At 38.2% G+C, this 27113-nt stretch overlaps 1 protein-coding gene across 1 annotated transcript in view; it reads right to left on the bottom strand.

Moving 5' to 3' along the window:
* EDIL3 (EGF like repeats and discoidin domains 3) overlaps positions 1 to 27113 on the bottom strand; it is a 218633-nt gene that overhangs the window by 36498 nt on the left and 155022 nt on the right. Inside the window, 3 exon segments of the mRNA XM_032676101.1 lie at positions 11163 to 11347; positions 16058 to 16202; positions 17270 to 17425. Coding sequence (XP_032531992.1) covers positions 11163 to 11347; positions 16058 to 16202; positions 17270 to 17425 — 486 coding nt within the window.

Raw genomic sequence — 27113 nt, forward strand, 5'->3', positions numbered from 1 at the left:
AGATTTACAGGTCTCTGTAAAACTAAGGAACAGATTACATTGGAATAATTAATTTTAATGTTTTCATTTATTTTCTTGCATATTAAAGTTTAACTTGCTTATATCTTTTAATGGAAGAAATAAAAATTTCCCACAATCTAGTTCTTGTTTTAGCCAAAATGAAAGGAAAGAGTCCTGCGATGTGGGAGGACTGCAATGCAAATTGGTTAGCCATAATTTCCACCTTCCAAGTGAGATACCATAATAAATGACAGATTTTTTTTTTTAAATCCACAGTGGTGGATGTTACTAAACATGACAGCATTTATTTCCAATTGCTCCATTTTCCCCTGAATGCTATTATTCCACTTGAAATTTAACTTTTCAGAGGGTCAAAAAATTACAGTGCTGAGGTCCTTCTCTACCCATCCTTTCCTTGCTGTAATAGAGGGTGTCATTATTGTTTCATTGAAACTAAAAACAGATAACTTTTTATGACATTTTACCAGAAGAGTGCAATACAATCAGAAAATTGAAAAAATATAGTGGAAAAAAAATGTGCATCTGCAGAGATATAAAGTAACTCAGATATCAAAATTCTTAAAAGACCCTTCCTTCATTCTCTTGTATTTTGTCTATGGTATATATTTTAAATGGAAAATTACATTAGAATTAAAAAAAAGATCATGTTGCTCATATACGTAGAATCAGATTCCCTTAGCAACACAAAATCGCATACAGTAGGGTGGGGAATAAAGAAAATAAAGGGAGTAATGTTAAGACTCTCTAATAATAACCCCCAAATAACTCTTAAATTCTCATAACAGAGAGATTTAATCTTTAATATCCAAAGACTCTCTAGGACTATGAATTATTGCTGTGAACCTTGGAAAACAAGACTTCTAAGCTCCTCTCAAATAAAAAACAACCCCTCTGATGTATTTCAGAACACAATGCAAATCCTACTGTGGTCCTGCAATTTATATATGTGTACATTTGGGGGATGTGAAAAGAACAAATGGTTTGGGAGCAGATACTGTGAAAAATGGTTAAGCTAATAACTAAAGAGGCAGCTGTTTTACAGCAGCTCTAAGGTGTATTTTGAGTAAGGTGGTCCTCCCAGTGGAGGCAGACCTGCAGGAAAGAAGCAGGCAAGCTTGTCTAAGGAGCAAAACGAATGTGCAATTTGGTTTTTTTAATCACCATGCAACCCCTTTTCCACTATCCCAGGTTGCTCCAAACCCTGTCCAACCTGGCCTTGAACACTTCCAGGGATTCCAGGGGCAGCCACAGCTTCTCTGGGCAACATGTACCAGGACCTCACCACTTTAACAGACAATAATTCTTTCACAATATCCCATCCAACCCTACACTCTGGCAGTGAGAAACCATTCCCCCTTGTCCTATCACTCCATCCGTTGTCCAAAGTCCCTCTCTAGCTCTCTTGTAGCCTCTTTAGGCACTGGAAGGGAGTTCATTAACCACAAGGTCTTCAAAAAGCATTCTGTTAGGTTTTCTTAATGTTCCTTAGCTCAAAGAGTTATAAGTCTCGTTACCTCTTAACAAGGATGAATCATTAAGATGGACCTAAATATTTTTACTTTTGCTATTGGAAATTGCAGATCTGTGTTTTCTTTATGAAGGTGTTTTCTTTTCACTAGCTATATATAGAATTAATTTCTAATTGTGAATATATTTTTCTACTTAATTATACAACAAGAAAGGCTGCTTGAAATAGAATTAATATATCTTGTGGTTAATTAAACATGAAGCTTCCAAGGAGATCACTCCAACAACAAAAGCAATTAAGCCTTGGTTATGTATAGCACATAATTAAGCAGGAAGTTCTTGTAATCCCAAGGACCAACTTTTCAAGCATGAATTCCTTAAATAACTTATTTTCTGTCTTGTTTTAAGGAAAACTATCAATTTAAGTATAAACACTGCCAACTCAGGTATCTCTCAGCTTTGTCCTTATATCACATATGAATTACAAATTAAAAAATATTGCTTTATTCTGAATAAAATTGCCTCCATTTCTATCTTTCTGCCTGTTGATTGATTGAGTAGATTTACACAGAGACACAAGCCCAAAAAACAGTAGGAAAGTCCTGATGAAAGCCTGTTTTGACACTCTATATTACAAGTCTCAAGGTGCTCTTGAACAAGACCCAGATAATTGGAGAAATGTTAGTTGCAATGTTTTCATGTCTGTGGAGATTTCCCTTTCAGATTCTTTCTCACCTCCTCTGCTCAGATTTGTCTTTCATGTCATCGTTTCTGACAGGGAAACTGCTCTTTCATTACTTGAGAATGGAGCAGGATGAATGTTATTAAGCAGACTGGAAAGAGAGTCTCGCACAGAACGTTGCTGTCGAGACACATCTGAGTTAACATGGAATCCAAAACAAAAAAAAGACAAGTGTTCTACTGGGACCAACACTAGACTATGAATAGGGTGCTATTAGGGAAAAACACATGATGAAACCAATGAGTAGGTTAAGATTCAGAAACAGCAAAAGAAATGTTCAGATTTACTTTAATGTGCTGAGATAAGAGTGCTCAATTTTTCTGCTTACTGCTAAGCAAATATCAGCCTGGTTAAGCACATTTTCTCCTCCTCTGAAGAAGCCTGCAATGTAGTTTGTTGCCTTCTAATTTTGGATTAATCTGAAGTTCCTTTGCCACCACTCCTTCTTTAAGTCTTAATTCATTATTTACTTAGCTAAAAAGATACAACCTCTGTTCCCTATTTGCCATGCTAGGAAACAATCTGTTTCTATGTACTTCATATAGGAAACAGAAAAAGTGAAGAGCAGATTTTGAAAAAAGATGTTCAGAAGTCAACTAGGATCTCACAATAAAGCTTCACTTTTGTTCTCAAAGTAGCATTAAAGGAATGCAGAATTGAGTCTTATTCAGTGAAGAATAGCTTTCCTGACTTTTGTATATTTTACTTACAAGATCTTGATAGCTACTTGAAGAAAATATTAAGTATCTTGCCTAGTCAAGAAGTAACATTTGGGAAAAAAAGCTCAGGGCTAATAAAATATCACATTCTGGTTAATAAAGCACCAAGCTCTTGGAAAACAAAACTAGATTCAGTTCTACTCCATTGTTTCATTCTCACCGTGCACTGACTTTTGCCTCATCTGTGTTTACATCAGGTGTTTTTTGTTACTTAAAGATACTTGATCTTGACAAGATTGCCTCGCTTCTCTCCATCATCTGTATTTTCTTTGTCATCCTTTTTTCTTGTCAAGACTCAAAGTATTGTAAGGAAACAACTGTGACCACTTGTGCTTGAGACTAAAACTAATTCAGAAGTAGCTATGAAAACAATAAGCACTTTTATTAGGAAAAAGTGGATGCTATTTTGAAACATTGCCATGGAAGAAGAGGGCATGAATAAGAAACAGATTTGCACACTTTTTTTCTTCTATATTCCTACCTAGACAATTTTGTAGCCATTTCATTACTTTAAGGGAGGGCAAGGAAAATACACTTTAGTTTCAAAAATAGACACAGAACATTATTTCAAACCAGTGAAAATGATAACGTGGTAAAACAGGCAGGCATTTAAAACAGTGGAAAACTAATGTCTTTCCATTAAATTTTGTGGGTGGTGTTCTCAGAGATGCTGCTACTGGCATCAAGCAATATCAAAATTTCCAATGTAAATACACAGCAACAAAAAAGCCACTTCAGACTCAGATCCTGTGTACATCAAAGTTCAGAAAAACTAGGGACTTTTTGCTTATACTCCCAGATTTTCTAGAGTGAGATCAAAACCTGTTATTGTAATAGGAAAATGGGTCATTACTCAATTTAACTGACATTTGTAGGGAAGTGATACACAGAGAAAAACTACAAGTCAGTAAGGAAACCGACAGTATCCTCTTACAATCCTTTAGAGCTATACATGATTCACCCGTTTATGGAAACTTCTCAATTAATTTTTCTTAGTGATGATGAATTTCTTATGTTTCAAAGACAGGTTCTGAAACACTGATTCAGCCCCTTAGATTTACTGAGGGCTTAGCAGAAAGAGTACGGAATATAATCCAATGAACAGACTTTGTGCAATACAACATTTTCCTCCCACAAAATCTTAACCACAGCTAATTTACAGGTGAGATAGAGTCCTTCCTTTGTACCTGTCCATGGTTTAGTGGAAGTGCTGGGTCGATGGTTGTACCTGATGATCTTAAAAGTCTTTTCCAACCTTGATAATTCTACGATTCTATGAAGGCGACATCATACAAATTTTGATCACAGGATATAGAGATAGTGTATCTATCTTATATCTATTTCCTGGACATCTTGCAACAAAGAGCTCTTGTAGTCTGCCTGTCCTTCTGATAATCTCTTTGTATTTTGCCAGAGTAAATCATGATTTTACTGAGGCTCCAGACTTTGCTACCTAAATGATAAATACAGTCTAAATAAAGCATTGAAAAGGCAAATAACTCAAGATTTTATGCTGCCTTATTTAATTTCAGGGCTTAAATTCAATTACTACTATAAACATTTCCATAAAATGAATTGCAGAAGAAAGCTTTGCAAAGCCAAAAGCAATTTAGAAAGGGCAATGCTGAAATGCATAATTTAGTTCCATTATTAATGTGAATAATGTATTTAACTTGAAATGATTTAGGGGGAAAAATGGGGTTAAAGTGTGACTTCTGAAATGGCCATCAAATGCTGCTGGAAGATAACTGAGAGTAGGTATACAACTTCTGTAAGATATGTTTTTGTTAGTAGTCTTAAAAACACATTGGCAACATGCAGAGAATTAAAAAAAAAAAATGAAAAAGCTTGCTGATTATCTTGAGCTGCATGCTGTCTTAAAAACAAATAGTGACCATCTAGTTTCAAGATGAAGTCTATGGTTTATGGGCAAGTGAAGAAGTGAATAAAGTGACCTGTTTGGCATTCTAGCCTAGGCAGTGTAAAATCAGTAAATTCAGCATGTGAAGTTTAGAAGTGGGCATCATTATTTATCTGCTTTTGTCTTTGACTCAGAACTCTTTGACCATTACTACCTTATTCCACTAGAGATCTCTTTTCATAAGAAAATTTATCTATAGTGAGTTTCTGGCAAAATATGGGAAAGAAAATACTAAATATCAATAATTTTTTCCCAATCTGCCTTGAGGTGTTGCTGTATCCTGTGAACTATCAGATTGTGAACAGAGTATCACCCTGTGAAACTACTCAAACCAAGGACATGCCAAAGTTCAGTGTCCAAATTAAATCCTTCAAGAAGAAATGACAGCTGCCTTGCCAAGGACAGGAAGAAAAGGAAGATGATTTTGCAGTGAAGAGGTAACATGACCAGTGTTGACTGTAAATATCTTTCTGTATTCTAATAAAAAGCACAAAGGGAGGCCGATTTCTGCACAACTTCCCTTCTGTCATCTGAAGTCTGAGAATATTAAAATTGTGAGAATTCTGATAAAAAACCAATACCAACTCTGCATCTGGAGAACCAGAGACAACTTTTGTTACTGTTCCACTAAAGGACACTGATTCCTTTCCTGACCTATTGGTGATGACTGTGGTTTATTGAAGCTGCAGAGAAATACATGTCCTTCGTTTAAAATCTAAGTTCACATCTCCTACAGAACACGTATTGTCCCAAGACTAGTCAGGATGAATGGCTTAGCAGTCCAAGCCTTCTAGAAGTCATGCAATTACCTCATCGTGTTAATTACTAGATTGGTCTTAAATGAACATTTCATCCTATTCCAAATTTCTGTCTTCCAAGTCAATATTTAATTAAGTTGTTGTTAAGCATTTTCTGGAGGGCTTTTTTGTTGTTGGGGTTTTTTTTGTTTTGTTTTGTTGGTTTTTTTTTTGGTTGGTTTGTTTGGTTGTTTTTGTTGTTGTCTGTTTGTTTGCAGAGTGTGGGGTGTGGTGGGTTTCTGTGGCTGGGTTTTGGTAGCCGGGGGGGCTACAGGGGTGGCTTCTGTTAGGAGCTGCTAGAAGCTTCCCTGGTCCCGTGGAGCCAATGCCAGCCAGTTCCAAGATGGACTTCCTGCCACTGACCAAGGCTGAGCCAATCAGGAGTAATAGTAACGCCTCTGTGATAACGTATTTAAGAACACAAGGTTGTTGAGCAGAAAGAATTCCAGCCAGGGAAGAGCGCAGTGAGAACACGGGAACAACAACATAGACACCAAGGTCAGTGTAGGAGGGGCAGGAGGTGCTCCAGGTGCCGGCGCTGAGGCCCCTGTAGCCCGTGGTGCAGACCATGGCGGAGCAGTTGTGCCCCTGCAGCCCATGGAGGACCATCGGGGTGCAGAGACCCACCTGCAGCCCATGGAGGAGCCCATGCCGGAGCAGGGGGATGCATGAAAGAGGCTGTGATCCCGTGGGAGGCCCAAGATGGAGCAGTGTCCTGCTGGAGACCTGCAGCCAGTGGAGAGGGAAGCCCATGCTGGACCAGGTTTTTCATGGGTAGGACTTGTGGCCCTTGTGGGGGACCCACGGTGGAGCAGCTCATTCATGAAGACTACATCCCATGGAGGAGTGACCCACAGGACAGCAGTTTGGGAAGAACTGTTGCCTGAGGATGGACTCACATTGGAGAGGTCCATCAAGGACTGTCTCCCATGGAAGGGACCCCACAGGAGCAGGGGAAGGACTCCTCTCCCTGAGCAGCGGCAGAAACAACAACTGACCATAACCCCCATTCCCCATTCCCCTGCATTGCTGGGGGAGAGGAGGGAGAAGGTGTTTTTTAAGACTGTTTCTCAGTCTTTGGCTCTTATCCTGTTAGTAATAAATTTAAGTACTATCCCCACTTCGAGTCTGTTTTGCCCATGAAGTAATCAATAACTGACCTCTCCCAGCTGTTATCTCAACTCGTGAATCCTTAGTTGATTTTTTTTCTCTCTGCTCTGTCCGGTTGCAGAGAGAGAGTGAGAGAGCATCTTTAGTAGGTTCCTGGTGTCTGGCCAGGGTCACCAACTACAGTGTGTTAAAACAATTTAAGCTGGTGGTCAGACTTAAATCACTTATTTGGCTACTTTAAACAGTACCAGTAGTAATGCGTGCTTTGCTAATGACGCAATTCAAAAGATAATTAAACAATCCACAGAATTTTCTCATTAGGAGTTGTTTACATAATTTAGGAATTAATATAGTGACTTCCTATATAAAAAGCCTCTAAAATTCTTTACGAATAAACAGGTTAATGCAGCAAAAAGGAGGAAAAAGAGTAACAGACAAGACAAGAAACAAATACCATGAGAAGAGAGGAAACAATTTTTTTAGGCACAGAGCTAACACCTATCATTAAATAAGCTCAGCTAACCAATACTAGATGAAAAATAACCTTCTTTTCCAATACTTAAAAAAGGAAATATTCACCTTCTGTAACTTTCCTCATTCAAAAATTTGTGTCCTAGCTTAAAATAATTGTCCATCTCTCTCTGTGGCTGGCAGAGTAAAGACCCATTTCCAGTCCTGTAAAGTCCTCTCTAAAAAACCCAAACAAACTGAGAAGAAGCTGGGTCTGGCTCAGCATTTTAACAGCCTTCTCATTTGATCACTTAGAAGCTTAAACACTGTAATAAGTGATAGAAAATGAACATGTGTAGATCCAATGATGGCATGATAAAGATGGCTTCGTAAATGTATAACAAAAAGAGGATAATTATTTGGAATACAATTTTGCCTTTGTTTTCAAACAAGAGGAATTTCGATGTGAAAAAAGATGGTTATGTATTAAATTGAAAGACTAATTTGATTGCAGCACTGAGACAATTCTTTTCCAATGGTATCAATAAAAAAACTCAGTAATATTTTCTAATACTGGAGTTTAGGTTGGCAGGAAAAAACCCAACCTAAATCTATTACATTGCTGGCAATCATAACATTTTTAAAATGAGTAGGTACGACGGTTGCTTTGCCCATTTTCAAACAATCTGTTATCTTTATCAGCAATTGTTTTTTTCTCTAACAGTGCTTAGCTGATCCCATCACACACAATCAGTCGAAGAAACATTAGATTATGATGTTGCTGGTTGCCCTCAAAAACCCCACTATATCACTAGTTTTAAGATAAACTACAACAAACCGTTGTACTATTGTAAAGTTGGGACTAGGATAACACACAAAACAATATGTGTAAAGAAGATGGTGGAGGGTGGAGAAGAAAATTATAGTAGTGAGGATATGGGTTTTGAGGAAAATGTTAACTCTTTTAGATGACAGTCTGGGCTAGGAAAATGAGATATGGAATGGCAAAAATCCATTTACAAGATCAGTCTCCAAGCATCTGAAAGATCAGTAGCACTTATTTTCAATAATCTTTATAGACTCGGTGCCTCATTTTTGGGCTTAAGGTAGAAAGTTCTGTAACTCTTCCTTTAATGCCAAATACTGAAGAAATGGGGAGTGAGGGTAACCACGTGGAATAACAGTCCTGGATTGTGTCCAGAAGGAGCCTAAACACTCCGAAACTAGCAGCATCATCTTTAAAAGAAGAACAAGAGTGTCTTTGAGGAAGCACGTGAGGGAATTCATCCCCAGTTTACAACCGAGCTACCTTTTGGTCATCTCATCTATTTAACTTTCCCTTCACATCAAAAAAATACTTTCTTCCATCACTAGTGATGGTGTTTGGGGTAAAGGAGTATTGTCTAGGGAATCTGGAATTTGCAGAGCCTAGATCAAAACAGATTTTCAACAACGCAGCACCAACACAGGCGAGTATTCTTCTTGTACCTGAAAATGCACAGTCTGTGCATGGAGACACAAAATACTTCATATTCCCATCTCGGAAGCCAAATTATGAATGCACCAACCCAAACCACTTTAAAACAAAATGTCTGCTTGTTAATAGCTGCATTTTAAAATACATGGAGGACTCAGAGTTTTCCTTTTTGGCAGAAAACTGAGTAAAACAACTGCAACTCATGACAGAGAAGAATTTATCTCTAGTGCAAGTGGCATTTAAGCATGACGCAAACCTCACCTCTGAGCAACCATTATCACAGCAGGTGCCCTGAGATATATGTCAGCTTTTAAACAGAGGAATAATAGATAGCAGAGACATTTAGGCAAGGATATTTCCCAAAAAATTGTTAGTGAGAATGGATCTTTTCAAGCTGTCCATATAACACAACAGTAATTTTTAAAGGCAGTCAGTAGGCTTTTATCCAACTTTATAGTCTTTCTAGTTAAAATTATAAAATATAAACCAAGAAAGACATGTGGAGAATATTCAAAAGGCATGGAAAGCTAACACAGTACAATATCATATTACTAGGTCAGCTACTTTAGCAAAATCCAGAAATCTGGGTTAAATGCCTTATTTTAAGCCTATTTTAGGAAAGCATGGAATCACTACTGGGCTAATTCCTTGCAATATGTAATGACTGAGGGAACAGGGCATACAGATAAGTTTGCTTCCACCTGCTTTTTCTTACAGATGTGTTTGATTAAACTCTGTGGAAACAGCATGATGATAAATTTGCAGTCAATGTGTTAAAAGGTTGCAATACAAACCACTGTGTTTTAAGGAGAAAACCCCACCCAAACAAACAAAAAAACCAGAAAACTACCAACAAAGAGAACAAAAAGGAACCAAATGATAGACATTGTCTCTGTTATAGAATCATTACTTACACTTGAAGCATGTGAGACCATCTTACCCATGGAATAAATTCAGAATAAGCAACCTACAGTAGAAGCTAATGACCAACTTAAGCACTGAAAAAACAAGCAGTTTTAGGGCCTTTGGGGTTTGTTTTCTTTTTTTTTTCAAAGAAGTATTAGGATCCTCTGAATTATCATTATGCAGAATGATCTTCAGGAAAAGGTAAATTGCTCATATTCCTGCAAAGTTACTGAACTGAGTACACAGCCATATGACAAATTAACTAAAAGATGAGTATTTCTTCACAGCTTTCTTTTTTTGACCAGAAAATACGTAGTATTCTTGACACTTCAAGGACACAAAGAGACTGTGCAAGTGCTCAGATTAAATTTGCAGGTTCAGATTAATTCAAATATAGCAAGACTTAGAACAGTATGAAGAATTTTAGAATATAAGGATTAACTCTGCAGGCCCTTGCCATCTGTACTTAATTAAAAACCCCCTGTTACCCATAGGAGCAAGAACACACAGCAGGAAATTTCTGTCGAGTATCTGTAGACCCTTGGTTTCCCCAATGAGCCTAATATGACACAACTGTCTCTCTTTCATGTGGAGAATCATTTCATCTGCTTTTCTGCCATAAAACACAAAATAAATTTTTCCTTCTCTTCAGAAGTTGCTAACTGCTGTTTCAACAAGCTGCTCTAAAAAAAGCTTTTGGTAAATTCCAGGATCTTCAGTTAAACAGACGAGGCAACTGCTGCTTCCTCTCTGTAAAATGTTGTAAACTTGGGAGAAAAAAATAGTAATAGTATTCCTGACTTGCTTAGCAACTGTAGGTAAAAAAAGCTAATATGTCATAATTATATGTGGAAAGATTGCAAGGGGTTCGTAGCCATGTCTAGTGCTATTGAGGCTTCCCACCGAGAACTGCACTGCAAACTGGCAGCTGACTGAAAACACTGCCATTTTCAACAGTTCAAAAATGTAAATGTGTCACTGACTGGTCAAATAGGCTTCCACACCAGTGATTTATTGCAATTTCTAACATTAGTGACTTGTATAAATCACTCTCGGGCTGAAAACCACCCATGCACAGTTTATGATGAATTTGTGTGCTGAATCAGCCTTTCTGGCCCCAGTCGTGTCAGGAGGTGGTTTGAGCAGCCTCAGTTAGACAAAGATAATTTCTATGAGCAGGATTTGGTAGGATGCACAAAGCTGAAAGTAAACATGCTTCTCCAAGGAGCTTTGGAAGGACAGAAGGGAAGAAAATTAGTGCCTCTCAAAAAAGAGGAGAATTCAGTGAAACAGATCTCCAACTACTGTTTTTGTTCATTAAAAAGGAAAAATTTTGTGGCTGCTGGGGAGAGTAGAGGCATCCCCCCAGCAGTGTTTTCTGCAACTGTGGTATCAGAGGCATGACGATCAGTTGGGCTTCCTACATGTGGCAGAATTAGGATGGTTACACTCAGAAACAGAAGAATATGGATATAACCCTAAACCAGAGAATCGTCCCCATGCCTGAAACACAAAGGAGACAAATATTGGGAAAATGCTCATGAAACTTTACCTGCAACCACTGTGACTGGTCGTTGTGGCCCGAGGTCCAGGCATTAACCTTGCCTTGCTTGTCCAGCCGGGCTTTCCTGGGCTCCCAAGCAAACATGTCCATGTTGAGCGTACGGAAAACACTGGAGGCAGTGATTTGAAAGTCCTGTATGTGTCCTGATTTCATCCCTAGGGGCTCAGAGCAACCTGCAACAGCAAGATAAGGTCAGGGGCACTATCTGCTTATCTCTGTGAGTGGCTTAGATTTTTCTGTTGTGGAAAAAAACCCTGCAGTTCTCGAAGAAAAGGATTTAATCAAGACTATTGTCGAAGGAACAAATAAATGAAAAATAGCCAAATTGAGGCACTTTATTTCAACAATTGCTTGGGTGAGTCAAAACCAAGATAGAGAATTCAACTTATCTAATCCTGGTATAAATTTATGAAGACAAACAAACTGAAAAGACAATTTTGTCTCTGCTTATCTTGGTTTTATTTTCCCATCCAGCAGCTTCCTATTGTTTCCCTTGTTCAGCTTGATTTTCTCATGCTTTTATGTCACCCTGCTTCAACCATGTGTTTGTCTACTGAGGAAATATTAATTTTTCGTGAAGCCACTGCTGAAGTAAAATGTAACAATACTGAGATTTTTTACACTTCTAAATTACTTGACATCTGGTTAAAAATCTAGAAAGCACAAAAACCTGCTGAAGGAGCGGAAGGCCACAGAAAAACACTGTGAAGGAGGAAGATAGTTGGAAATCATAACTTAAGAGAATGAAGAGTTAATGGCTTATTTGTTTGTGGATGTCCCACATAATTGAATTATTTTGGTTGTAGCAAAATATAGATCTTAGGCTTCTCCTTTCTCTGTTCTCCATGAAAACAGAAAAAAAATAAATCTGTTTTCTCATTTCCTTCCTGCCCCAGTAGTCAAAGACTCTACACTGTGTTTCTCTCATAGGTTTAATACACAGAATTAAGTGGAATTATGAAAAGATCAATCAGGAATGTAAGACCCTAGGCCCTTCATAGTAGGCTAACAGCAGGAGCAAATACACATTACTAGAGACATATAATGTAACATTATGTTAACATCTTTAATGCAGTATGTCCTGTATTTAAATTTTAAATATTGATGTTTTGTATTAAATTTTTTTTAAAAAGTCAAACAAAGAAACTAGAAACGTGAGAAACGAAGTTAACTTTTTTTAAAAAAACCCAATCTTTCAGAACTGATTCTCAGTGCACAAATGAAATTGCACAGCCTTGTCTGTAGAATGGACTGCCTAGTTCAAAACAACAACAAAACAATTTTCCTGGGAGTGGGAGGGAGCAATGATAGTACAAATGAGACAGACTAATCTATTGCTTTAGAGAAGGACTTTCCTTATTATTAAATTCTGAATTATCACTCCAGGATCACAAGGGTTGTCAGCAAAGATGTTTCATCCCAGGAACCTGAAGGAGGCTCCTGACACGAAAACAGGGGCTGTCAAAGTTGTGTTTCAGTGCTGGCCAAACCATCAAAAATAGTTCTATCTTTTCTGAGCGCTATTATTGATCTATGAAACAACAGCTGTGTCTGCATGTGCATGCGTGCATGAATTAATGGGATTTTACACTTGCCTGTCTCCTCTGCAGCCCCAGAGGAGTGGGAAGGCCCCAGAGGAGTGGGAAGGACAGTTGTTAAAGGTAACAGGAGGAAAGTGAGAAGAGCAACAGGAACCAGAAGAGACAAACATGATGCACATGGGTGGCAGTAAAATGCCTTGGTGCTGTGTCACAGAGAGCAACAGCACACCCTGTCTTTTCCCAGCTTCAACAGCAGTAGACAATGACTATTTGGATGGTCTACTTTGTGTCTAAAGACAGTCATATCTCACAGAAATACAATTACAATAATGCTCATGTTTTCCCAGGATATCTCCTCACTGCTCTGTATCTTTCAATTTGCTTTGCCATGTCCCTGTGACATGACAATTCAATTTCCACAAACATTTTTACCACCTGTTAAAGTTTGTGAGAGCTCATGCAGACATACTTATGGCTTATGCCCAGTGGAGCATCTTAGCTAAGAATGTTTGAGATGCTTTGGATATCTCCATCTGTGATAAATAATACCTAATGCCTCTGTATGTTTAATTCTATCTAGGTATATCTTATTATACTTCTATTTGATCTGGCTTGGGGAAACAGGAGCAGGGGATTAATGAGGATGAGTGTGGATTAGCATCTGAAAATTGAAAGAATTCAATTTTTTTCAATTTTGTAGTGTGTGGATTGTTGACTCTCCCAAGGGTACAATCTTTTACTCTTCAGCCTGAATTATGTACCATGACCTTAATCTAGCTCTTCTTTCAAGAAAGCTCAAACCCTCGAAGGAAACCTTAAATATCCAATGCAATGAAGGCAAGCTCACCGAGGGATGTGTTTGCAAAGGTCTGCATACATCTCGTCTTAGACAAAAATTCACATAGTATTGGCAAAAAGCAGCATATGTCAATTATTTGAGGGCAAAGGTGAATTGTTTTGATTAATACTGTGATATTTTTCTTTTCTAAAAATTGAGAGATTTTACAATTTTTTCTTCATGTTAATGAATCATAGAATGGCCTGGCTTGGAATGGACCTTAAAGCTCATCCAGTTCCAACCCTCTGCCAAAGGCAAGGGACACCTTCCACTAGACCAGGTTGCTCAGAGTCCCATCCAACCTGGCCTTGATATAATGACCATAGGATTCCTTTTCAGACTAGATAGTGCTGAGGACAAACAAAGAAAGAGGAATGTGGTGTTAAATGCAGGTGTTATGAAGCCCCCTTTTGTGTGAGCTTTGTGTAAATGGTACCTATAAATACTGTCAAGACAGAGAAATAGTTACCAGGGAGCAACATGCCCAAAGAAATGAAAGTTACACACTCAGGAGATACTGTGGGTGTCACAAGGATGTTCAAGTTCTGGGACCGACATCCCTCTGCAAGAACTGAGAAACCCAAAACACCAAGAGTTGGCTGAATTGGTGCATAGGCACTAACATACATGATTATCAATAGCATTTGTCAGGGACTGCTTGCATGGACATGGATGTTTGAATTTGTGACTGAATCCATGAGTAAGCAACTGTGTTGTGTGAACAGTGATCTGTTTTTAAAACAGCAGCTTCATGCTGCAGCTATTAATAACAGCTTAATGAATAAAGGCGTTCTAATAAACAGCAGCTGTGATCTGTTTCTCTCCTCACATCAATACTCTATGGAGGGAAGGGAATTTAGGACACAAGATGTGCAAAACACAAGCGAGGCAGGAACACAAGGCCATGAAAATTAATGTCTAATTTATTGATGGCCAACTCCACTAACATTGATTGTGGTTTTCAATAAGGTCTGACTGTGGGTCCTCGTGAGTAAATCTATTTATGAGACTAAAGCAGATTGTATTGAATATTTTGTTGAAGTTTCCCCTAAAAAGAATTAGTTTTTATGATGATCTGGTGCCTCAAGTCTCCCTCTGTTCAGCAGTGACCCTCTCCTCTAACACCAGGACATGTTAAAGAAGCCAGAGCTCTCAAAGTGCTTTTCTGTCCAAGACAGACCACCTGGAATTATGAGTGAATTAGTCTCTATAATTCTACTCTTCTTTCAGTAAGGCTGAAATTGTTCTGCTGAGTGCTGGCTGCCTACAGTTTTAAGAAATGATGACCTTGAAACTGTTAGGACACCACTGAAATGAATTCACTGCAGTGGCTTTCACAGTTCTTTGAGCAAAACAATTCCTGGTCATTCTGGCAAGGACTTACTCTAAATTGTGGTTCCAGAAATGGAAGACATAAAAAAAATAAATCTAATAGACTAAAGCAGCTAGACAGAAATTTCTATTTACTTTTAAACCTATCTGTATTGGAAAAGGGCTACACTGAGATTAATGTATTAACTTTTCATTTCTGAATCTGGTTTTGATGCCACTAGAGGACTGAGAATTATTTAACTCCAGCTGTTTTGATGTATCATTCGTGAACTGGATGACTATTGTTTGTACAGTAAGCAGGCAGCCACATAAAAGTCATTCCTAAACGAATTCAGTGGAGTGTTCCTACCAGTAAAAGGTTTATCTCTTGAAAAATAAAAAAAATTTACATGCTTTACTGAATTTGTGAGAGAACATGGTTCATGCAGAGAGTGGCTAGAGGTCAGGCTTTACATTTCAGATCTACTCTACGAATCTTAAGAGGATTTATATTGGCTCCAATTGTTCATTTTAGCTGCGAGATGCAATCCCTGCTCCTGCTAAATCCACAGAACAAATCCAAACTGAAATCTTGATTAAAGCAGTCTAGCCAAATGTTTCTTGTTGCACTTTGAGTGGTCCTGGAAGGCAGTGGAAGGATGTTTGTCCCCTGGAGGGTGTCACAGAGCACACTGGTGGTGTCACCTAGAAGCTAGGAGGAATTACCCACATCAGGCTCGATCTCTGCTGCTCCAACATATAGCAATGCACAACCAGCTCTAGAGTCTCAGGAACCATTTTCAACCCTTAGTTTAGGCTGTGCTGAGTGCACCTTTGAGTTAGAAACTCCCTGTCTAGTGGTCTGCTCAGTGTGGCACATTAAGAGTACTGTTATCCATTGACACTCACTAAAACTGTCATAAATGAGCTTGTCCAGGTCACGTATGACTGGAGGTGCACAGAAAAATTTACCAAGTGTTATTAGGTTGACACAACATTGCCTTACTACTATTACTGCCCTACTGTTGTCACTGACATCACTTAGCTAAGTGTTGCTGGTTGTATAATGCACACAAAAAGAGGTGAGTAACTGTGTGGACAAACTCAGGCACAAATGAAACTACGTTTCACTGGGGACAAAACATGTGCACAGTTTAGACCTGCCCGGTGCTTGACGACTGCAGGAACCCCACCTGTGAGTTCACAGCCCAGGAGCTCCATTCTCAGCGTGCAGTGCCTCCTGCACACCTGAGGGTACAGCCGAATGTACTGGGACTTGATGGGTGGGGTGAAGGAGTTGGTATAAGGGGTGTTGTTGTCCACATTCCCACGGAACACCTGTGACGAAATAGCACACTCACAAAAACATGCCAGGAAGATTGATGGATGTTCAGTTAATTTTCATGTCTCAAAAGCATCTATTTTGACTGCCCCTGTAAGCTTTTCCCAAATAGCAGCTGTTTCAGCATCTCTAGCGCCCGATACAAGTTTTTAAGCAAAATGTCCTGCCTTTGGGTCACATCATGACATCTTTGAATCAGGCCTTCTATCTTGTCAGTCCCAGAAGCTGAAGCTATTAATGCAACTAAATTATGCCTTCTTCTCTAATTAGTGTATTAAATAGTCTCAATTCAATCTAGCCTGCAATTATTTACGCTGATTGGCATTTATTTTTTTTTCCCTCTAGTTCAAGAACCTGATCCAGCTTTCACTGAAGTGACTGTAACCCTTCCACTGATCACAGGGGAGCTGAATTAAACCTATCATCATTCTTCTATTCACTCCTCATTCTAACCAGATATCCTTGTACTGTTTTTCTTCCCTCATTATATACCTCCTCACACAGCATTTTAATTTCCTAATGGAGAAGATAAGTCTAATGCTTCACAGTGCGTTAGTTCTATGTAAACTTACACAGTAAAGGGTTTTTTTGCTCCTTTATATGCATGACTCCATCAAAAATAATTGGTAACTGTAAACTGTAACACACACATCCCACTGGATGATACTGTTTGTGCAGCACAGAGATTAGCATTGATGAATGGGTTCTATGTTTTCAAGGGTTAACACTAATCTGCCATTGTAATAAAACTAAATTGAAAACAGAGTAATGAGTAATTACTGGTAAACTAATTAAAATGAAAATCAGTTATGTGTAATAAACAGGATTATTCTAGCTTGGGGAAATAGTATTTATAAAACCATCAATTAAAGTACAAGAAATTCTTAGCAAACAGAAACTGCAAATTTGTTGATGGTATAGTTTTTTTAATTCAGAGAAAAATAATGATAATGAAACCTATATCATACTTCCAGGCAATTAGTTTTATGCAACACTGACACCTCATACTTCTAAAGGCAGCTAAAACACGAGAGATATTCAGATACAAATGACTTAATCTTACCATATCTTCCTTTGTGCCTTTTGCTTTGTACATTGTCCAAGAATTCCCATCATTACTGTATGCAATTTTATAAGATTTTATGTATTCTGGACTCCCAAGCCTCTTGGCACCTTGAGTTATAACTCCAGTGACTCGCATCTTCTTCTGCAGGTTTATCTGAAATAACAGTACATTTTTATCACTAAGCATCTGAGGGGCACAATTCTGATCCTTGATTCCTTTGATTCTTCTTTTCTTTCCTTTCTTAAATGACAGAAGAAAGCATAGCTGTAGCATTTAAATTACTGCTTTATACTTGCATTAATTCCTTTTGTCTTTCATTAATTTGATGCACAAATGCACACAATGAATGGCAAAAACTGAACCAAAACCTGGACTATGCTTATTTCATGTGTATGTGTACACATATACATACATACATTGTGGTTATACAGAATATTATTGGTGAATTACTGGGATATTGCTTATTTCTGGCATATAGGGTTGCTGCTATATATTTCCTTCCTGAAAAGTAAATACAATAAAGTGATAATTTACCAAAGGCTGCACCTTCTGATCTATTAGAAGCCAATTAACCTAAGTTAAATCCAGGCAAAATTTCTTTGTGACGGTGAAGATACATGGAAGTTCTGAAAGCAAAGAAGTATACTTTTTCTTGGTTCTCACTGAAAATTCATATATCTACAGATCAAGGTTGTAATGCTAATCCTAAAACAGTCAATAGCAAAATATCAATCAGTGGATGTGAACATGCCCTGTGTACTTGTCTGAGTTGATGGTAATACTTTGAAGGACAAAATAAAGATGTTCAGAATCAACAAAGGAAGAATTCAACAGTATTCCATCAACCTTAATTTTGACTTCTTTATCCACCTATGGACATGGAAAGCCAACTATATTCCCCAAAAGTTCAGAATGTGGTATTCAAACCAAAAATGTTGTCACTGTCAGCCTCGTCCCTGTGATGGAGCCAATCTGTGGCAGCTGCACTTCTACCTCTGGTGGGCAGCTATCTGCAACTTTTGCACCAAATAAAGCTTAACCAAGAGCTGTCACATCATGAGAGCTGAGTGAAGGTGTGTGATAAGAGGAGGTGAATGGAAATACTGGAGAGTAAACTACTGGGCCCAGATGAATAATGAATGAACAACATTAGCACTCGCCTCCTCCAAATGAGTCTTATCTCTGCTCCCCAGTTAGTGAAGCTGGCCCAGTGCAATCACCACTGTTTGGAATAGCAGTCCCAGCACAGGTAGATGGGGACTTGGAGACAGATCAGGTATCTGCTGTCCAAACACCTTAACCTCTTTATTCTTTGCAGTGTGGTCTGAAGACTTTCTCCCCCTTGGCAATATAATCTAACCTCCATTAAGGATGCAAGATTACCAGACTTCAGCATTTCAATATCTCACTGTGCACACAGTGGGAAATGGGAGGAAGTCTGGCTATTTCTCTGCTGCTTTTCTGAAATAGTTGGCTTTTGGTGTAGTTTTACCATAGCTCTCCCCATAAGAAATTAATAAACACTCATAAACCTTCTGAAAAACAATGCTTATTTTAGAGGTTTAGACTCATTGAGAGAGGAAAAGCTTCCTATTAAAGATCAGATTTTTTTACAGGATCTTTCCCACACAGGCTAGGGAAAGCTGAGGAACATTTTCAGTTCCAGTGAGGAGAATGGGCTAATGCCAGGATTTTAGACAGGTATAAATTAGAAGAGATTCATGACTTTTTACAGTCTTAGAAACCTTCTTTTCCCTAGTTACTGGTCTCCCAGGGAGGAAAACAAACCCCCAAAAATATGTTAAATTTGTAAAAGGACAGCTATAGAGACTATCAGTCCCATAACTACATTAAAAATATATTTAACATGGAATAGTAAACAGTTAAAGATTTATGGAAGTCTCTTATGCATATTCACTCTCTATATGGAATTTCAGAATATAATAAATAGGTAAGTAGACCAATTTTTCATGTACTTACAAAATTGCTAATAATGAAGTGAATACCACCTCCAAAAACAAATTAGAAAGCACACTCAAACAGAAACCAGCCATTGATTATTTGCTGACTGATAGTAACTTCACATTTCACTTAATGGGAAAAGGAAGGTATCATGCAACACCAAATAAATTTTCTTTGATTCAGTGATGCATTTAACTAATATTCTTTCAACATAACCACAAACTTTTCTTTTTCCAGATGATAACCTTGGGGAGTTTTTTCGGATGAGAACTTATGGGGATTCTTTTCCTCCTTGTTTACCCACAGAGAGTAATTTTGTAATGAAACCATGGCTTTAACAACTGGATGATCTATTCCCCCACTGGCTCCTTTCCACACCCCAGTCTCCATATCCAATGCACAAGAAATAAACCACTGCGCTTCAGAAGGAAAACAACAACAAAAAAAACCCACCCAAAAGTAATCTGTCAAAGAGTTTCACACTGTAGTTGAAACTCTAAAAAAAAAAAGTCACACTGAATGAAGGGAAGATTTGGCCAGATGAAAGAAAAAAAAATCTAATTTTTAAATAATCGTTTAATATACATCCGGATAAACATACAAAGAGAATCTTTCTTTTCACAGGAATTCTTGATCAGTACCCATCCTCCAAGGAAAATCCCAGTGAAGGGGGTGTGTGAAATGCTTCCAGATACCTTTGGCTTGCTTATATAGAAGTCCCCACTGACTAATGTCATGTTCGTGGTAGCTCTGGTAGCTCCTTTCAGTGCATATGGATACACCAGGAATTAATTGTCCCTTTGGGTCTTTGGGTTCTTTTACGTGTTTTAAATTTTTCAAGCCAGAGCATAGCAAAAATTGCAATATTACAACTGTGGCAATGACTACAATGAAACAGGTGATGAAATCTTTCTTACTTAATGTACTTCAGTAGGAAGCTGTAAAGAAATGAACTACCTCTTTTAGCAGTGAAAGCTTTCTAAAGGGGTTTTCCTGTGGCCATCGTGAAGAAAAAACAGTTCAGAAAGCTCTGCTTTGTGGATTCAGGTCTGGGATAGAAAGTCATATATTTTAATTACATGGGTGACTGTGTTTTAAAACAAAGAGGTGAAAGTCACCAGGACAAGAATAAGAGCTTAACATATCTTTTCAGAAAAGGTAATAGCTTATTACTTATTAAGGATCCTTTATCATTACCTAAATGAACAGGACAAAAATCAAGGATGATAGAAAATCAACAGTGTTTTGAGAGGTTTACCCCAGTAATTCAGGCAGTAACGCACAGTAAAGACATTGTAAGAGAAGATGCTTGCGTAGACATTTGAAGAATCTACTTAAAGAAAAAAAAAAGAAAGAAAGAAAAAAGAATCTGATCACTTTTACCAGCCCTACTTAAAATTTAGGGTTATTTTGAGAGCAATGAATTCGGACTTGACACTTGACCTCTGTTCATGGACCCCTGTTCAGTAACAACTCAGAGGAGTTTCCTGCATCCAGTAACTTCCACGGGACCTAATTCACCCAAGAGTGCAGGGTGTGCCCAAGAACTGGGGAATAAAATCAACTCCCATTAATTTAAGAAGTCCCTGAAATTTCTTCTAATCTCGTTCCTTTCAGCCAGCCCAATCCTCCTAACTCAGTGATTAGACAACTTTGGCGATCCCAGCAGGTTACAGAGTCATGGCCTTTCCCAAAAGGAGAGAAAAAGTAACCAGTGAACCATGTTTACTGCTCTCAGCACTGATTCTATAGGACTAATTATCTATTAGCCAATTTTCATATGGTATAGTAATGTTTTTGACTGCAATGCACCATTTTCAAAGGCAATTCAGAGTCAGTCCTGCAAATCTGCATTTGTGTGCAGCTCGACTTGTAGCTGGGACTAAATGTGCGAGCTTGTTTTCTCTAAAGAGTCCAAAGGGGTCCACAAAACAGAGACCATAAATAACTTCTCAGAGTGCTTAACAAACCTTAGAACTGTAGAAAAAAAGACAAAATTCACTGTCATAATATGTGAACGAAACAGACAGCAGGGATTAGGGACAGGACAGGTGGAACACCCAGTTGCACCTCTCTTATCTATATGATTACGTAATGGAGAGAAGAGGGATGAGAAGACAGAGTGCCTCTAGGAAGAGACCCTATCTGATACACCTATACAGAATACATAACCATGTTCCCCTCATTTGTTATCACGCTGTTAGTAACAACATCACTAACACTTCATATGAAACAGGTTTGTCTGAAGTAATCCTTAAGAGCAAGCTTGCCAGAAATGCTCATATTAAAACCTTCACGAAACCTTGGGTCTTTGAGACTTAAAATGTAGTTTTACATTCATAAACAGAATGACTTTTATGGAGAACTAGGGTGTTTACCTGTTTCAGTTATGAGATAAATACCATTGCCATAAATAATTCGCCATCTTTTCTAGCACAAAGTAAATATTTTTACTGCAAGTCACCATTACTCATACAAAAATAAGGTTGAATAAGAAATCAAGGTTATACTGGCATTAAAACAACCTTTCCCCAATGATCTCATCAGTTTTTGAAGGATTGAAGTTTAATTTTTTTGTCTCCTTTTTTTTTTTTAAAGTCATAATTCTGACAAGGTTAGATAGAAAGCACCCGTGGAAGTATTTTGTGGTGAGATATAGGGACACTTGCCAATAGAAATGTTTGTAATAAACTCAGGAAAGGAACAACCTGAGAAAATTCCTTCAATACTGGGAAATCCAATGTGTCTTAAAGTTCCCTCTCATGCTTCCTTTTCAATCTCCAAGCTCTGGAGCCCCTGAACAGGGCTGAATGTTGCTGTTTCACCCTAATGCCACGTTAGGAGTGCAGAGCTGGGTTTGTATGTGATAAGTGGGTGGGAGGTAGCGCAGTCACTTACATTGACTCCCCGTTGCAAAGTCCTGCTAACACCCCGAGCACAAGTATTGTTCATCTATCTTGCCTGTTTGTGGTTTTTTGATACTCTCCTAATCAGCACTGTCAGCATCTGCTCTGGATTTAGTTGAGGCATTAATTAATGCGTCAGTACAGTGGTAGTGATACATGCTTTAACTAGAGCCCAGCTCAGCTAACACAGTGATTTATCCATGGTAGCACCACAGCTGTTGCTGACATGCTGGAAGGAGGACAGTTACATGGAGAAAAGCCAACATGTTTTACCTTTTAATATTCGCATTGCAATGTAAAGTATTGACTTCTAATAGCCTAGGAGAACTAACACGGTCATTTGCTGCAAATAATATTCCTAACGTGACTGTGGAATTGTACCTGAGGAAAAACAAATTAAATACTTATATATATTTACTTTATACATACTTTACTGTGTATATTTATAATATATACTTAATATATAAATACTTTAAAGAAAAGTTTCTGATCCCAAACGATTTTGTCTCATTTAAGTGGACGTGGGTCCAGTAAAGTCTTTTCATAACTTTGCTGTTAGATCCTCTGCAAACTCATCCTCCTGATGGTGTTGGTTTTAGTCTGTCATACCTCAAGGTAACAACAAACATTCTCACAACTTTACTGTACTCAACCACATCTCAGCCCCAGTCAACCCTCTAAAAGCCACTCATCACCTTTGCCATCTTCAATAAGACTTATTTACATACTTCAAATTAGGCATTCTGAATCAGAGACACAAATTGACCGCTAATTTAATTTGTCTCTCTGTGAAAAGATCAGAATATAGGTTAAACCCTGCTTGTATGGAAAAGAAAAATATAAAGATTTTTGGCCCATGTAATGCTAATGTGGAGGAACATATGTTATGGGAATTATCAAAACCCACCTATTTCATTTTGCTTTTGTTGAGAACTTTCAATTTATGCCTCAGAGAGCTTACATAATTAGACAGAATAAAAACTGCTTAGTCCATTCCTTCTTACTATTAAGCCATTATTTTAGTCCCCAAAGGTAGTTTTATGAATACAATTAACTGGATGACATGAATTATTCAAATACTGGCATGTGGAGACTGTCATCTCAAGAAGAGGCCCATAATCAATCTCTTGTCTTTCAGAGGTTTATAACCCTGCAAAATTTAATCTTATTTACAAGATATTGATTAAATGAGTATTAACTATCTAAAATTTAAGGTCAGCTAAGAAACACCAAGGTCATTTATTGCTAGTATTAGTTTTCTTCATATACTTTTAACTTATGAATACTCTTCTTGTCTTTGGCGTGCTAATGTCTCTCTGGAAAGAATTTCCCAAGAATGTCTATAATACTTCTTAAAGAATCAGTCCAAGAATATGTAAATAAGAATGTCTGAAAATATCTGTATGTATTTCCCCTTGTAAAATAGAGGGATTTAGAAGACGGAGTCAGACTCAGGTCACAGAAACAAACAGATACGTTTCTTTTAATGCTACATGAAACCCCCCTTCTTCAGGGAAAAGAAGTGAATTCATAAGGTACAATATAAAAATCACAATGAAAATATACTCAGAGAAATTTCTGGTTGTGCAATAATTTTAAATATCAGAGGTACTTTCTCTAACATACTTTCCATCTACTTTTATGGCTCTTTGACAGATGCGTTCTGCTAACAACTCTGGTGACAAATAATACCTTCTCTCAAAGCTAAAATGGACAACTAAAAAAAACTTCCAAATCTGATTTCACTGGGCTTCATCTAGGTCCTATGGACCTTCTTAGACCAAGAAATCATAGAATTATAGAATTACTAATGTTTGAAAAGACATCCAATGTATTGATTAAATGAATAATAACTATCTGAAATCTAAGCTTCACTAAGAAACACCAAGGTCGTTTACTGCTATAATTAGTTTCTTCATATTCTTTGAACTTGTGAATACTCTTCCTGTATCTGGAATGCTAATGTCTTCTGGAAAGAACTTCCTCAAAATGTCTAGAAGACTTCTAAAAGAGTCAGTTCCTCTTAAGAATCTTAAAGAATTGGGCCCCTCTGAATCTCCTTTCCTCAGGCTGAACCCCTCCAGGTCCCTCAGGTAAGTAAGCAGATGGTAAGTAAGGAGGAAATGTGTCAGAAAATGACAAGTCTGTTGCACAGATGAAGAAATAATCTGATTTAGTTTCGAAAGATGGGGGCTAAAGCAAAACCCGAAATAGCGGGGAACATGCAGGAGTTCAGAGTTCCCTGTCCATGTAAGATCCCTACTGCGAGACAGCATTGCGCATTCCCAGTTTATCTCAATGCAGTGGGAAACTACTTAGTTCCTCAACCAGAATAAACTCAGCAAGTGATAATAGTGCTCCCAAATGGTGCACAACCTTATTGTTGTGCACAACCTTATTAAAATACACAACTTTACTCCCTGTTTTCCATGGTCAAAGTCATCCTAATGAATGTTTACCTATTAAAATTGTCTTTTCCAATGAGCCTGGCCACCACAGCAGCCTATTATCCTTGCCCATGCCACCCTTTTGCTTTTCCCATATATCTGCAATTGTCTTTTCTAGTCACTGTTGGGTTTTTGGTTGTCAGTTTATAGAGGATGAAAAGCACATTGAAGTTGCACATGTAAATAGTACTTCTGACTGAGATGGGAATGCTACACATAATTAGGACTGTTAAGACTGTGCCTACAATATGACAAAATCTGTGGGAGAAAGACAGGTGGCAAAGCAGGAGTGTATGAAAACAATCCTTCCCAAAAATATTGCCATCTTTGAGAATAATCTCAGTTGCTATGAGACTGGTTGTGCAGGGAGAGAGGCCAAGGTTTGAGATGGACACAAGAGGAGTGATGAGTTAGATCAGTAAGCACACAGGGGACAGATGGCTTTGTGATGGATTAAAAGATTATGCCACTCAAACAATTTCTCCATCCTCAGATGTTACAGAACACAAAAGGTTGGCTCAAATGATGAATGTCTCCTGAACCTTGTGAAAGTACTTGGCTGAGTATTTGTTGAACAATGACAAACATACTCATAAAATATTTTCATTGTCTTTTGAAATTAAGAATCAAAGGACAAAAAAATTAATTTTTCTATCTGTCATCTATAAGTAAAAGTTACCCTTCCATGAGACTTCCCTTGTTTCTCTATGCATTTTTCCTCAAAATTCTTTCTACAGAAATTGTCAGGGAAAAGATTAGATTGAAAACATCAAACATTTCTGGTTTTGTGATAGACAATTTTTGAAAAGTCTCTCTGAAAGACTCAAGGCTTGAACAATGTCTTTTTATCTTAACCACTCATGGAAGAAAATGTTCTAAGAGTGCAAGACTAAAATATGCTCCTATTTTCAGTCTGTAGAACTGATGATTGACTGAAATTAGGTGGTCTTGGAGATGACAAACACATGCTGTCATTTCCAGGGAGGCCAAGAGCATGAGTTTACTTTAGCAGAGAAGGACCTGGGGGTCCTGGTGGACAACCAACTGTCCCTGCCCAGCCACATGTCCTTGTGGCTAAGAAGGCCAGTGGAATGTTGGAGTGCATTGGGAAGAGAATTTCCAGCAGATCAGGGATGACTCTGCTGGAGCAGGGAGGTGGTCCCCTCCAGCCTGACGAATTCTGGGATTCTGTATATAGATGTCTTGTACCACACCAAAAAAAAATTTCTAATTTACTGTCATATGATTTAACTTTTTCTTGAGCTTTGTTTCCTGAACCTAAGCTATAATGAGATAGCTTGAAACAGCATTTTTATAGAAGTCAAGTCTAGCATGAAAGTAACTAAAGTGAGGACCTTTTGCTCTGCCAGTTTTGAAAGTGAGTGTTTAGAAGATGACCTGTTTGACTATCATCTATCAACATTGTATCATCTTTCAGATTTAGATCCTGTCCCCAAAACAGGGGGACTCTGATCCTCATACAGCACCACCATGTATGTGCTGGGGCATCCCTTTTTACTGATGCAAGAAACCAGGTGGAGACACATTTGTTCATTTCAGTGTGTTACCACTTTCTGGTTTGGTTGTTTTTAATATCAGGGTGGCAAATGTGGAAAAAAAAAGTATTTAGCTGAAATGGATGGTTTCACAGATGCAGAAAATAATGTGTTTAAAGGTCCTGTTGCTTCAGCCCTTTATCTACATTACAGGGGGTAATTAAGGAGAGCTGGCACACGGGTTGACAGAGCACGTGATGGATGTGTTCACAACAGCATCAAATCTCAGTTGCAATGGGGATGCTGACTCTGAACTGACTGATTCTGTGCACCTGAAACCTCAATCAAAAGTTGTTTGAATATGTTGTGCGTGGGTAGTTGTGTGTGTACGAGGAATGAAACTGGGAGATATGATATGAAATAGATATAAAGATAGGACTCCAGAGAGTTTATGGATGATTACACTAAGAAATAGGTTCCCCGTCCTTTTTGTTTTCTCTCCTTCTTTGAGTACATAAATTATATTTTTGGCCTGTAAACTAAGTGTGCAGATGCTGAGAGCAGACACTGGTATTGAGTTCAGTGAAGCCACTGAATCTATGGCAGGCTTTGGTTAGCTGATCACCTCTTCTAACTCCTGAAGTTCAAAGATGGGGTGTGATAGTTTTCACCCTAGGCCTTCCTGGAGACCAGCTTGTAACCAGGAAGGAACTAGGGTAGTGACCAAGGAAGTATTCCATGCTATTCCTTTACATAACTTGGGGTATAAATAAGGCGTAGATAAGAGAGCTCGCTCTCTTCTCTTCTGGCAAGGTTCGAGAACAGTAGATCTCTACATGGTCTTGCTTATCTGAAGTTGAGACCTGTATGGACTGATGTTGTCTGCCACACGTGAGGCGAGAGTGCTGGGCTGCAGTCTGGCTGTCCTGCTTTCTCAGGGGAAGCGATGAGATTTTGCCAGTTCTTTAGTCTGCTGGTTACTGGGTTTTTAGATTGTGCATACCTGTTTTGTTTCTGTCCCTTTTCATCC

This window comes from Chiroxiphia lanceolata, chromosome Z, assembly GCF_009829145.1.
Source record: "Chiroxiphia lanceolata isolate bChiLan1 chromosome Z, bChiLan1.pri, whole genome shotgun sequence".
NCBI lineage: Eukaryota > Metazoa > Chordata > Aves > Passeriformes > Pipridae > Chiroxiphia > Chiroxiphia lanceolata.